Genomic DNA, 10,252 nt, shown 5'->3' with positions numbered 1-10,252 from the left:
TCTCTCTCTCTCTCTCTCTCTCTGGGCAATAAAGAGGCTGCAAGCAATAGATGGCGCCACGTTTGTTCATTACCATATAAAGAGGTGGTAGCAAACTCTCTCTCTCTCTCTCTCTCTCTCTCTCTCTCTCTCTCTCTCTTGAAGTCACACAAATAGCCCTTACTTTACTCCCATTTTCATTCACACTGCCCTTCATTCTCCATCAATCTAGATCACCAGCTGCCCATTTTCTTCACATCTTCGAATCACAATCACATATTCTTTCTTCCCATTTTCTTTCACATTCCCTTCACCACTTAAACACAAATGGAGAGGTAAAAAGAGGTATTAAAGTGAATAAATATGAAATAAAACTCTTCCCCCATTTTCTTTACCATCTTCGAATCCCATGAAGCGAAGCAATGAGTGGAGTGAAGCCTCAAAAGGTTCAAGTGAAGCTTCTGAGTTGATGTGGCGGCTCGTGTGTCTGGAGTCGCGCCAGCAGCCAGGTAATATTTCACCTCTAATTACCTAATAAATCAGGTAATAATGGTTGGGACTCCGCGCCCTCGTGTGTGTGTGTGTGTGTGTGTGTGTGTGTGTGTTGAAGATGAGGCGGTGGTGGTGGTGGTTGTGGTGATAGTAGTAGTAGTAGTAGTAGTAGTAGTAGTAGTAGTAGTAGTAGTGGTAGTGGTGGTGGTGATGGTGGTGGTGGTGGTGGTCACATTCTGAGTTCAATCATGTAAGTTAACAATCATGCAAATTCAGATTCGTGTAAGTTAAGTTTATGTCTTCACGTATTTCAAGTTTATTTTCTTCATTCGTAACTTTTATTTATGCATTTACTCATTTATTCATTTACTGGTGGTGGTGGTGATGGTGGTGGTCGTAGATGTTATTCATTTATTTATTTATCAGTTTCCTTTGCGTGTCGAGCTGTTTAATTTTTTCCTGCATCCTTGTCATTTTGTTTTTCGGTATCTTTCTCTTTGTTTCTGGCTTAATTTTATGATTTCTTTGTTACTCGTATTTCCTTTTCTATTCGTCAGATTATTATTATTTTTTTTTTCAATTCTTTCCATGTTCACCTGTTTTGTATTGTATGTTTCTCTTTTAACCTTTTTAATTTCCCTTAACATTTCTCTTCATGAATTGTATCTTGTATGTTTATATTTTCCACCCTTTGATAAATCCACTTTCTAAACTAATCCTGTTCATTCTTTTTTAATATATTCACTCCATCATTTTCCTTTCATCTTTCTATAATTTCCTTAAACATGTCTCGTATTAACTGCACCTTGTATATTTTTATCTTTCATATTAGTTTTTTTTTTCCTAATCTTATCTTGTTCACTATTTTCGCCACTTTCTACTCGTCACTTTACTTATTTCACATTTTTATCCTTTTTGTCATTTCCTTTACTATTCCTCTTATCATTTCTATCTAACATATTTCCTCCATCCCTTTAATATTTACCTTTACATAATCTAATCTCTCTCTCTCTTTTCCAGATCTTTTTTTATCATTCCACTTTTTACAATGCCCGCAAGAGACACACACACCTGCTGGCCGTGACTCTCGCTGTGTTTAAGTAATTAATTTTCACAATAGCGCGTGACATTCTTCTATTCTCGTCGCAACCAACGCACGAAAAAGGAAAATGTTTTAATAAATGTCTAGTTTACTGCGAAGCTCTTGTCTAATTTTTATCTTAATGTTCTTGGTTGAAATGCAAATAAAAATAGTTCTTCTCTTAATTAATGTTTGTGTAGCGTTCTTATTTCTATTTTTTTTAATGCTTTTTTTCTACTTTTTTTTCGTTGTTGTATAATAATGGGATACTGTTAACAAGATACAGGCGTTTCCCGTTTTCTGTTAAGCATTAGTGAGATTTCAGGAATGACTGCTTTGTTTTGACTCCAGCCTCGATTATGTTAAGGCTTGGTGAAAAGAACTTGTTGCTTGTTGGTTTTATTGATGTTCATGGCTGAGTGCTTGGTGTGGCTCTCTCTCTCTCTCTCTCTCTCTCTCTCTCTCTCTCTCTCTCTCTCTTAGTCGCAGTGCAGAGATGAAGGAATAGGCTACACACACACACACACACACACACACACACACACACACACACACACACACACACACACACACACACACACACACACACCTGAACAAATATCAAACCTACTTCCTCCTTCAAGGCAAGTGAGAGTAATTCCAGTGGAGAGAACTTGAGCAAACACACACACACACACACACACACACACACACACACACACACACACACACACACACACACACACACACACACACAGACAGTACACATACAGCATCACAGACACTAGTTCACGTTCATAGCAGGAAACCATCAATACATTATTATTATTCTGTAGTGAGAGGAAACGCCTTGAGCTTCTAATTGTGGTGGTGGTGGTGGTGGTAGTGTACATGTCGTTAATGTAAGTGTATTCATGTGTGTGTGTGTGTGTGTGTGTGAGAGAGAGAGAGAGAGAGAGAGAGAGAGAGAGAGAGAGAGAGAGAGAGAGAGAGAGAGAGAGAGAGAGAGAGAGAGAGAGAGAGAGAGAGAGAGAGAGAGAGAGAGAGAGAGAGAGAGAGAGAGAGAGAGAGAGACAGACAGACAGACAGACAGACAGACAGACAGACAGACAGACAGACAGAGACAGACAGACAGACACCGCAACGAGCAAGAGAGACAAACAAATACATAACCAAACAAGCACACATACAGACAACCAGACACCCAGACAGACAGACAGCCAGACAGCCAGAAAATAAATACACATGCCTACACTTTTTGCATTTATTTTTCTATCTACATATTTATTTCTTCTCTCTATACATTTATCAGTTCATAACATGTGGGCACAAATTCTCCTGCTCCCTGTCTGTCTGTCTGTTTCCCTATCATACACAAACACACACCAATTTTTTTCTCTCTCTCTGTAACTGTCTACCTGTTTATCTATCAAGCATTAATAAGAACATTAGAAAGGAGGGAAGCTGCAAGAGGCCACCATACCCTTCAATCAGTAAACAAACAGACACACAGACATGTTATCCTACTCACCCTTCCTTATTCACTACCCACGCACCAAAGGCAAGGCTTGTATAATCATCTCATTCATTATGGCTACTTAATTACTTACACACACCAATTAAACAGTCCCCCTTGAAGCTGTGATGTTTTCTCTCTCTTTTATTCATCCAGCCATTCATTATCCAAATTCGTACTGGTTTTATGCTGTTTATCTTATTCATTGAGTTTTCTATATACACGGTTTGAGTTACAGTTTATTCATGGGTGTCTTAAGGGAGGGTGATGAGTGGCTGGTGAATCTGTTATGTTTTTAATGGTTGTCTATTTTGGTATTTCTGTGTGTCGTTATAGTAGAGAAGGAGAAGGAGGAGGAGGAGAAGGAGGAGTAGGAGGAGGAAGAGGGTCAGGAGTTTTGCATAATAATCATCTATATTAACTTTTTTTCATACGCTAATTCTCTTTGTCTTTTTAACTCAAGTGGTTGAAAGGAAGATAAAGATGGAGGAGGAGGAAGAGGAGGAGGAGGAGGAGAAGAAATAAGTAGAAGGAAAAATGGAGATACACTTCATATATAAAACAATAAAAGAAAAGAAGAAAAACAGAATAAAAAAACAAAGAAAAGAAAAGGAAAAGAAAAAGGAACATCTCAAAACACCAGAAAAAACTAGACCAAATAAAACCCCCAAAAAATAAAACAACTAACACAAAACCAAAAAAAAAAAAAAAAAAAAAAAAGACAGAAAAATAAAGAAAAGAGAGAGAAAACAGAACATTTAAACACACAACAACCGAACAGAACTCATAACACAAACATAACCCTGCCGTCTCCCTCTCTCCATGTGCCATATTAAAAAACACTTCACTCTCTCTCTCTCTCTCTCTCTCTCTGCAACCATTTTTAACCCATTCAGTACCATGACGTGTTTTCATATTCATTCTCCTTACTATTTGGTGACTTTCTACAGCTTCAGAAACTTGTGTAGAGATTGAAATAGTGAAGACTCTTGCCATTAATCTTCTGACCTCCATTGAGCCTTCCTCTACTCACACCCAATCGTCTAATCATACCCAAAACTCAATGGATCCCAGTACTGAAAGGGTTGAACACCACAGAGACGATTAGCCGAGTTCTAAAGAGTATTTTCCCTGTTGGTAATGCAGAAAACTTGTCATGACACTGAAATTACAGAAACATCCTTAAAAACTTGTGACACTTCAACTAGAGCCCTCTGAAAATTGTGAAGGTGCGGAGCGGAAGTGTTTCAGAATATGTGCTCTCTCTCTCTCTCTCTCTCTCTCTCTCTCTCTGATCATCACGGAGAAAACAAGAGGCGGTGAAAGAAAACGGGCGATGCAGTAGGGCGGCGTGGCTGGGCTGTGATGGACGCGGGGACTCGGGGGAAGGTGACACGGCCATTAATAAAAGAAGTAAGGCCATTCAGGGGTGTTTGGGGGTAATGCGGGGCGGCACCTGCGATCCCTCACCTTAATGACTCCCAGTGCCAAGGAGCAAGTCAGGAGTGCACCTACGTGGCCCCTTATATCCCCTCTCTCTCTCTCTCTCTCTCTCTGTCTCTCTCTCTCTCTGTCTGTCTGTCTGTCTGTCTGTCTGTCTGTCTCTCTCTCTCTCTCTCTCTCTCTCTCTCTCTCTCTCTCTCTCTCTCTGTGTGTGTGTGTGTGTGTGTGTGTGTGTGTGTGTGTGTGTGTGTGTGTGTGTGTGTGTGTGTGTGTGTGTGTGTGTGTGTCTGTCTGTTTGCCTGTCTGTTTGCCTGTCTGTCTGTCTGTCTGTCTCTCTCTCTCTCTCTCTCTCTCTCTCTCTCTCTCTCTCTCTCTCTCTCTCTCTCTCTCATTTTTCATTTTACTGTTTATTTGTTTTCTGTTTTTATTTATTCAATTATTTTTTGCTTGTGTTTTAATGTGTCAGAGAGAGAGAGAGAGAGAGAGAGAGAGAGAGAGAGAGAGAGAGAGAGAGAGAGAGAGAGAGAGTTAGTGGTGGTATGTGCATGGTTCTCAGTGTTTTTGTTTGCTTGTTTGTTTGTTTGGTTTGTTGAGTGTTTTCTAAGTATATTTGATAGTCTTTGTGTTTTTTTCTTTTATGTATGAAAAGAATGTGTGTTTACTAAGTTTTTTTTTGTTTATTTAATTTTTATTCATCTATTTTTTCATACATCAAAAAAATAATATCTTTTTTATCTCGTCTGCTTTAGTTTGCTCTTCCTTTAGTCTCCTTTGGTATCCTATAACACGTGTCTATATGCAAAGAATGTGTGGTTACTATGTTTTTTTTTTTAGTTCATTCAAATTCTATTCATCTATTTTTTCTATACATAAAGAAAATATTATCTTTTTTTATCTTCTCTGCTTTAGTTTGCTCTTCCTTTAGTCTCCTTTCGCATCCTATAACACGTATATACATTTTCTACACTAATTTATAAAAAAAAAAAAAGGTAAATGTTTTCAACCTACTGCAAAATAAGGTGTATTCACTTTTTTTTGTCCTATCTTATAAAAAAATGTAAAGAAAAAAAAAAGAAAAAAAAAATTGTGAGCGTACACATATTTTCAGTTAATGATACAAAACGTGTGGAGAATTTCGCACTTAATGATACAACAAACCATCCACCTTTTTACCCAAATAATGCTGAAAATGTCCACGTTTTCAGCCTCCACATAAAACAACACAACAAAATACATACTAGACCCGGAAAATCTCTGAATCTGCTTTTCTTTTATATATTTTACCTTTATATGTTAAGAGATGATGTCTGAAGTGAAGGAAAATGGAGACTGAGTTCAATGTGGCTCTATTAACTCAGGTAGCAGTGAGATTGAGACGGAAAGAAAGTTAAATTTAGCTCTGTATGTTGAGAGAGAGAGAGAGAGAGAGAGAGAGAGAGAGAGAGAGAGAGAGAGAGAGTTTAAATATAGCTTTTTAGTTGAGAAAATAAGCAAAATAAAAAAAAATCAGTACCAGGTCTGTAATTTGAAAGGGTAATGAGAGACAGAAAGAGAGACAAAGAGAGTGAGAGACAGACAGAGATCTTTTAGTCTGTGAAATAATGAAAATAAGTAAATGAATAGATAAATAGGTAGAGAGGTGAGAAACGGCTAGATTCAGGTCTTTATGTTGAGAAAGTAATGAGAGACAAACAAACTGAAATAAGATTAAATAAGAGTTAAAAGTAGGAATAAGTAAAAAAAATGATAAGAGAGAGAGAGAGAGAGAGAGAGAGAGAGAGAGAGAGAGAGAGAGAGAGAGAGAGAGAGACAGAGAGAGTCCAATTCAGCTCTGTACGTGAAGAGAGAGGCGAGAGAAAGTGAAATGCACACTGTATGTTTTGTGCATTCTATTAAGAGGAAGCTGAAATATAGAGTGTATAAATGTGTATGCAATTTCACTTAATTTCAATGTACAAAGGATTGGGTAATGAATGAATGCATTGTGTATTACGGACACCAACACACACACACACACACACACACACACATACACTCACACACACACACGAAACACTACTGCATTTACTCCACAAAATTATATAATGAAAAATAGTAAACTGTGGAAAAATATACATACAAAAAATGCGAGTCATGAAGATCGGATGCTCTTCAAAAAGAATCGGAATCCCTTTAAAGTGTTTAAATTCCAGAGCCGCGTGTGTCAGAATTAAATGGCCATTAGGCGCTTTAAACACGCCTTTGACGACACGCTTTGAAATCCTGAGCGTGTTATTGTTTTTAGCGAGCGTGCACTGACGGTCATTACTGTGTCTCCCTCCACTAACACTACTACCACTACCACCACCACCATCACCACCACCACTACTACTACTACTACTACTACTACTACTACTACTACCTATAATCCTAACGTTGTGACACATATATGATAAATTTTCCTTCTCCTCTTTATCATCGTCATCATCTTCCTCCTCCTTCTTCTTCTCCTCCTCTTCCTCCTCCTCCTTCTCCTTCTCCTCTTTTTTCCACTGTGGCTGTTGTCTTTCCTCTTATTTTACTTCTATCGCTTTCATTGTCTGTTTATCCTATATATTCCTTTGTATTCATCCTCTTCCTCCTCCTCCTCCTCCTCCTCCTCCTCCTCCTTCTCCTCCTCTTCCTCCTGCTATTGTCCTTTTTTTTCTTCTTTGTATTTGAACCCACATCACTATCACTGTCTGTTTATCCTATATATTCCTTTACATTCCTCCTCCTCCTCCTCCTCCTCTTCCTCCTCCTCCTCCTACTCCTACAGGTAAGTTAAGTCATCCCACAGACTCATTGCCACTTCCGGATGGCTCTAAACTTCACCAAAACTGCTGCAGGAGTCTCCAAAAGTTTATGTCTGTAATGCATTGAGTAGAGCGACCGCTGCTGTGGCCGGAGGAAGGGTAAGAGCGGCGAGATGGCGGGGGTTATATACAGTATGGGACTAGCGCCTGTATTCGGAATCTCGCCTTGCTCTCTCCACCACGACTATTTTCCAGGGCCACAAACATGATTAGCGTGGATTTCAAGAGCGCTTCTTCAGGTAATAATGTAGAAATCTTATCAGTTTGCCTCTACAGGTGAGAAAGCAGTGTCTAAGAATGCTAAGGGATAAAAATGAGAGAGAAAAGGATAGAGGAAAAGGAGACAGGGTACGTAGATGAAGAGGTAAATGATGTAAATGCAGGAAGTGATACATGAATGGTGAAATGGAGTGATAAACTGGAGCAAGAATGAAGGAAAAGAGGTAGAATAAAGTAAATAGACAAGCGGACACTGGTGAATGTGTGATGGATGAATGAATGATAAAATGCACGAATAAATCAGAGGAAGAATGAATTAAAACGAGTGAAAACAAACGATATACACAAACGAACGCGAAAAAAACTATTATTTCCTCCTTTCAATAATTTCCTTGTTATTTCCCTATAGCTTTCTTTTTTTCTTTATTTCTCTTTATTCTACGCTATTTAAATGCCTTTATTTTTCCTTCCTTCTGTAATTTCTTCCCTCTGTTTCCTTGTTGTTCGTCTTTGTTTCCTTTTTTTACAACTATTATTCATCTTAAGACATTTCCCTTCCTTTTTTTTCCTTCTTTCCTTCCTTCACTTTACTCCTTAACTCTTTCCCCTCTCTCTCTCTCTCTCCTTCCATTTTCTTTTAAACAAACAAAACAAAACAATAGAACATAGAAATAGACGAAGGCCTGAAATTAAACACTCAGATAAACAAAATTTTAACTACTAAACCAAATAAAACACACAACCAAATAAATAGATACAAATAAATACAGCAACAAGAATTAAATAATCTGACAACACAATAACATAAAGACAAAACAACACACACACACACACACACACACACACACACACACACACACACACACACACACACACACACACACACACACACACACAGACGCAAATAAACAAGGTAAACAAACTAAAACAAATGAATAACATACTTTTTTTTTTAACAAATGAACTTAACCAAAGGAAATAATTTATGGAGAAAATAAATAAATGACTGAATGAATGAATAAAGGAAGTCTCTCTCTCTCTCTCTCTCTCTCTCTCTCTCTCTCTCTCTCTCTCTCAGCGTGCCAAAACTTTACAATTCACAGCAGACCAAACAAAAAAACGCAAAAAAAAAAAAAAAAGAAAAAAAATTGGTGTTATTGTGAAGCTTGCGCCAACCACCATGAGAGAGAGAGAGAGAGAGAGAGAGAGAGAGAGAGAGAGAGAGAGAGAGAGAGAGAGAGAGAGAGAGAGAGAGAGAGAGAGAGAGAGAATCAATCATATAATAATAATGATAATAATAATAATAATAATAATAATAATAATAATAATAATAATAATAATAATAATAATAATAATAATGATAATGTCTCCCCTGAAAAAGAGTTTTCCTTCAAAATTACACTTGCCGTTTTCCTTAGACTTCCTATGTTCGAAATTAAATGGATGACTAATGTAGGGAGGGAGGAGGAGGAGGAGGAGGAGGAGGAGGAGGAGGAGGAGGAGGAGGCGTAAGAGGGAAACACCGACGATGACACTGACAAAAAGAAAGAGAAAGAGGACGAAGAGAACGAAGAGGACGAAGAAAATGAAAAAAAAAAAAATATCAAACAATAATTTTTTTCCTGTTACCTTCCTTTCCATTCCCTCAACACACCACAGCGTACCACAACACAGCCAAGAGAAGCATAAAACTACACCAAACCCTGATCAAACTTCAACTTTCCCCTACTGAGACACAAACACTCGCTCATATCCCCACCTCATATCACACCACAAACTTTGCAGGAACTCTCGCTCACACACCAGCGCACGGAGGAGAGAGTAACAGTGATAACAGCGTCCTTAAACATACTAAAACGTTCTTAATTCCACGTCCCTCGGTAAGATGAGTAATCGAATGGCTTTACTACCTGTACATCCCCTCACCTGTTCGAGGGAATGACCTGGTAAGTCACTCAGGTGAATAAACAAAAAGCGAAGAGGGAATTCTTAAGGAAGGTGGAAGAGGGAGAGGTGGAGTGTGAACGGAAGGTGGAAAAATGGAAAGAGAGAGGGGAGAGAAGGGGAATGAGTTAGATAGCAAAAGGAAGGAAGGAAGGAAGGAATAAAAAGGAAGGGAAATATTATAAGGAAGAAGAGATGGGGGAATTAGGGAGTAGAGGGAAGGAAGGAAGGAAGGAAGGAAGGAAGGAAGGAAAAGGAAGGAAGAGAAAGAAGAAAGTAAGAGAAATATCATTAGGTGAATAATAGTTGCGAAAAAGGAAATGAAAACAAACAGCAAGGAAAAAGAGGGAAAAAGGAAGGAAAAAAGGAAGGAATGAAAATAACGTATGGTGAAAAAGAGTTGTGAAAAGAAAGTAAGAGAAAATCAAGACAAATTAGAAGGAAACAGAGGGAAGGAAGGAAGGAAGAGAGAAAGGAAAAAAAAAATGGAAAAAGGGCAGGAAAATATCGTTAACTAAAGAGTAATAAAGGAAAAAAAAAGAAAGAACAGAGGGAAACAAGGAAATTAATAAAAGGAAGAAGGTACGAAGGAAGAAAAGATTAAAGAATAAAGAAAGAAGAGAACCAAAGAAGAAAAAAAAAAAATAGAGACGAATAAGTACCAAGCAAATAACACACCATGAATGAATGAACGAAGGAAGGGAAGGAGAGAAAGAGAAAGAGAGAAAGAGAAAGAGCGAGAAAGTTAAACGTGACTTGCAATGA

The 10,252-nt window shown here is 38.1% G+C and overlaps 1 protein-coding gene across 1 annotated transcript in view; it reads left to right on the top strand.

Moving 5' to 3' along the window:
• Window positions 1-388: 388 nt before the first annotated feature.
• The window catches only part of LOC123512314 (histidine-rich glycoprotein-like), a 72,396-nt gene continuing 62,532 nt past the window's right edge, over window positions 389-10,252 (top strand). The window contains exon 1 of the mRNA XM_045268651.1: window positions 389-488. Within this exon, the coding sequence (XP_045124586.1) occupies window positions 389-488 (100 nt within the window). The remainder of the gene's footprint in view (window positions 489-10,252) is intronic.

Source organism: Portunus trituberculatus, chromosome 33, assembly GCF_017591435.1.
Source record: "Portunus trituberculatus isolate SZX2019 chromosome 33, ASM1759143v1, whole genome shotgun sequence".
In the NCBI taxonomy this organism is placed as follows: Eukaryota; Metazoa; Arthropoda; class Malacostraca; order Decapoda; family Portunidae; genus Portunus; species Portunus trituberculatus.
The sequence above is the reverse complement of the archived record's forward strand: the minus strand, read 5'-3'. Positions and strand labels throughout refer to the sequence as shown.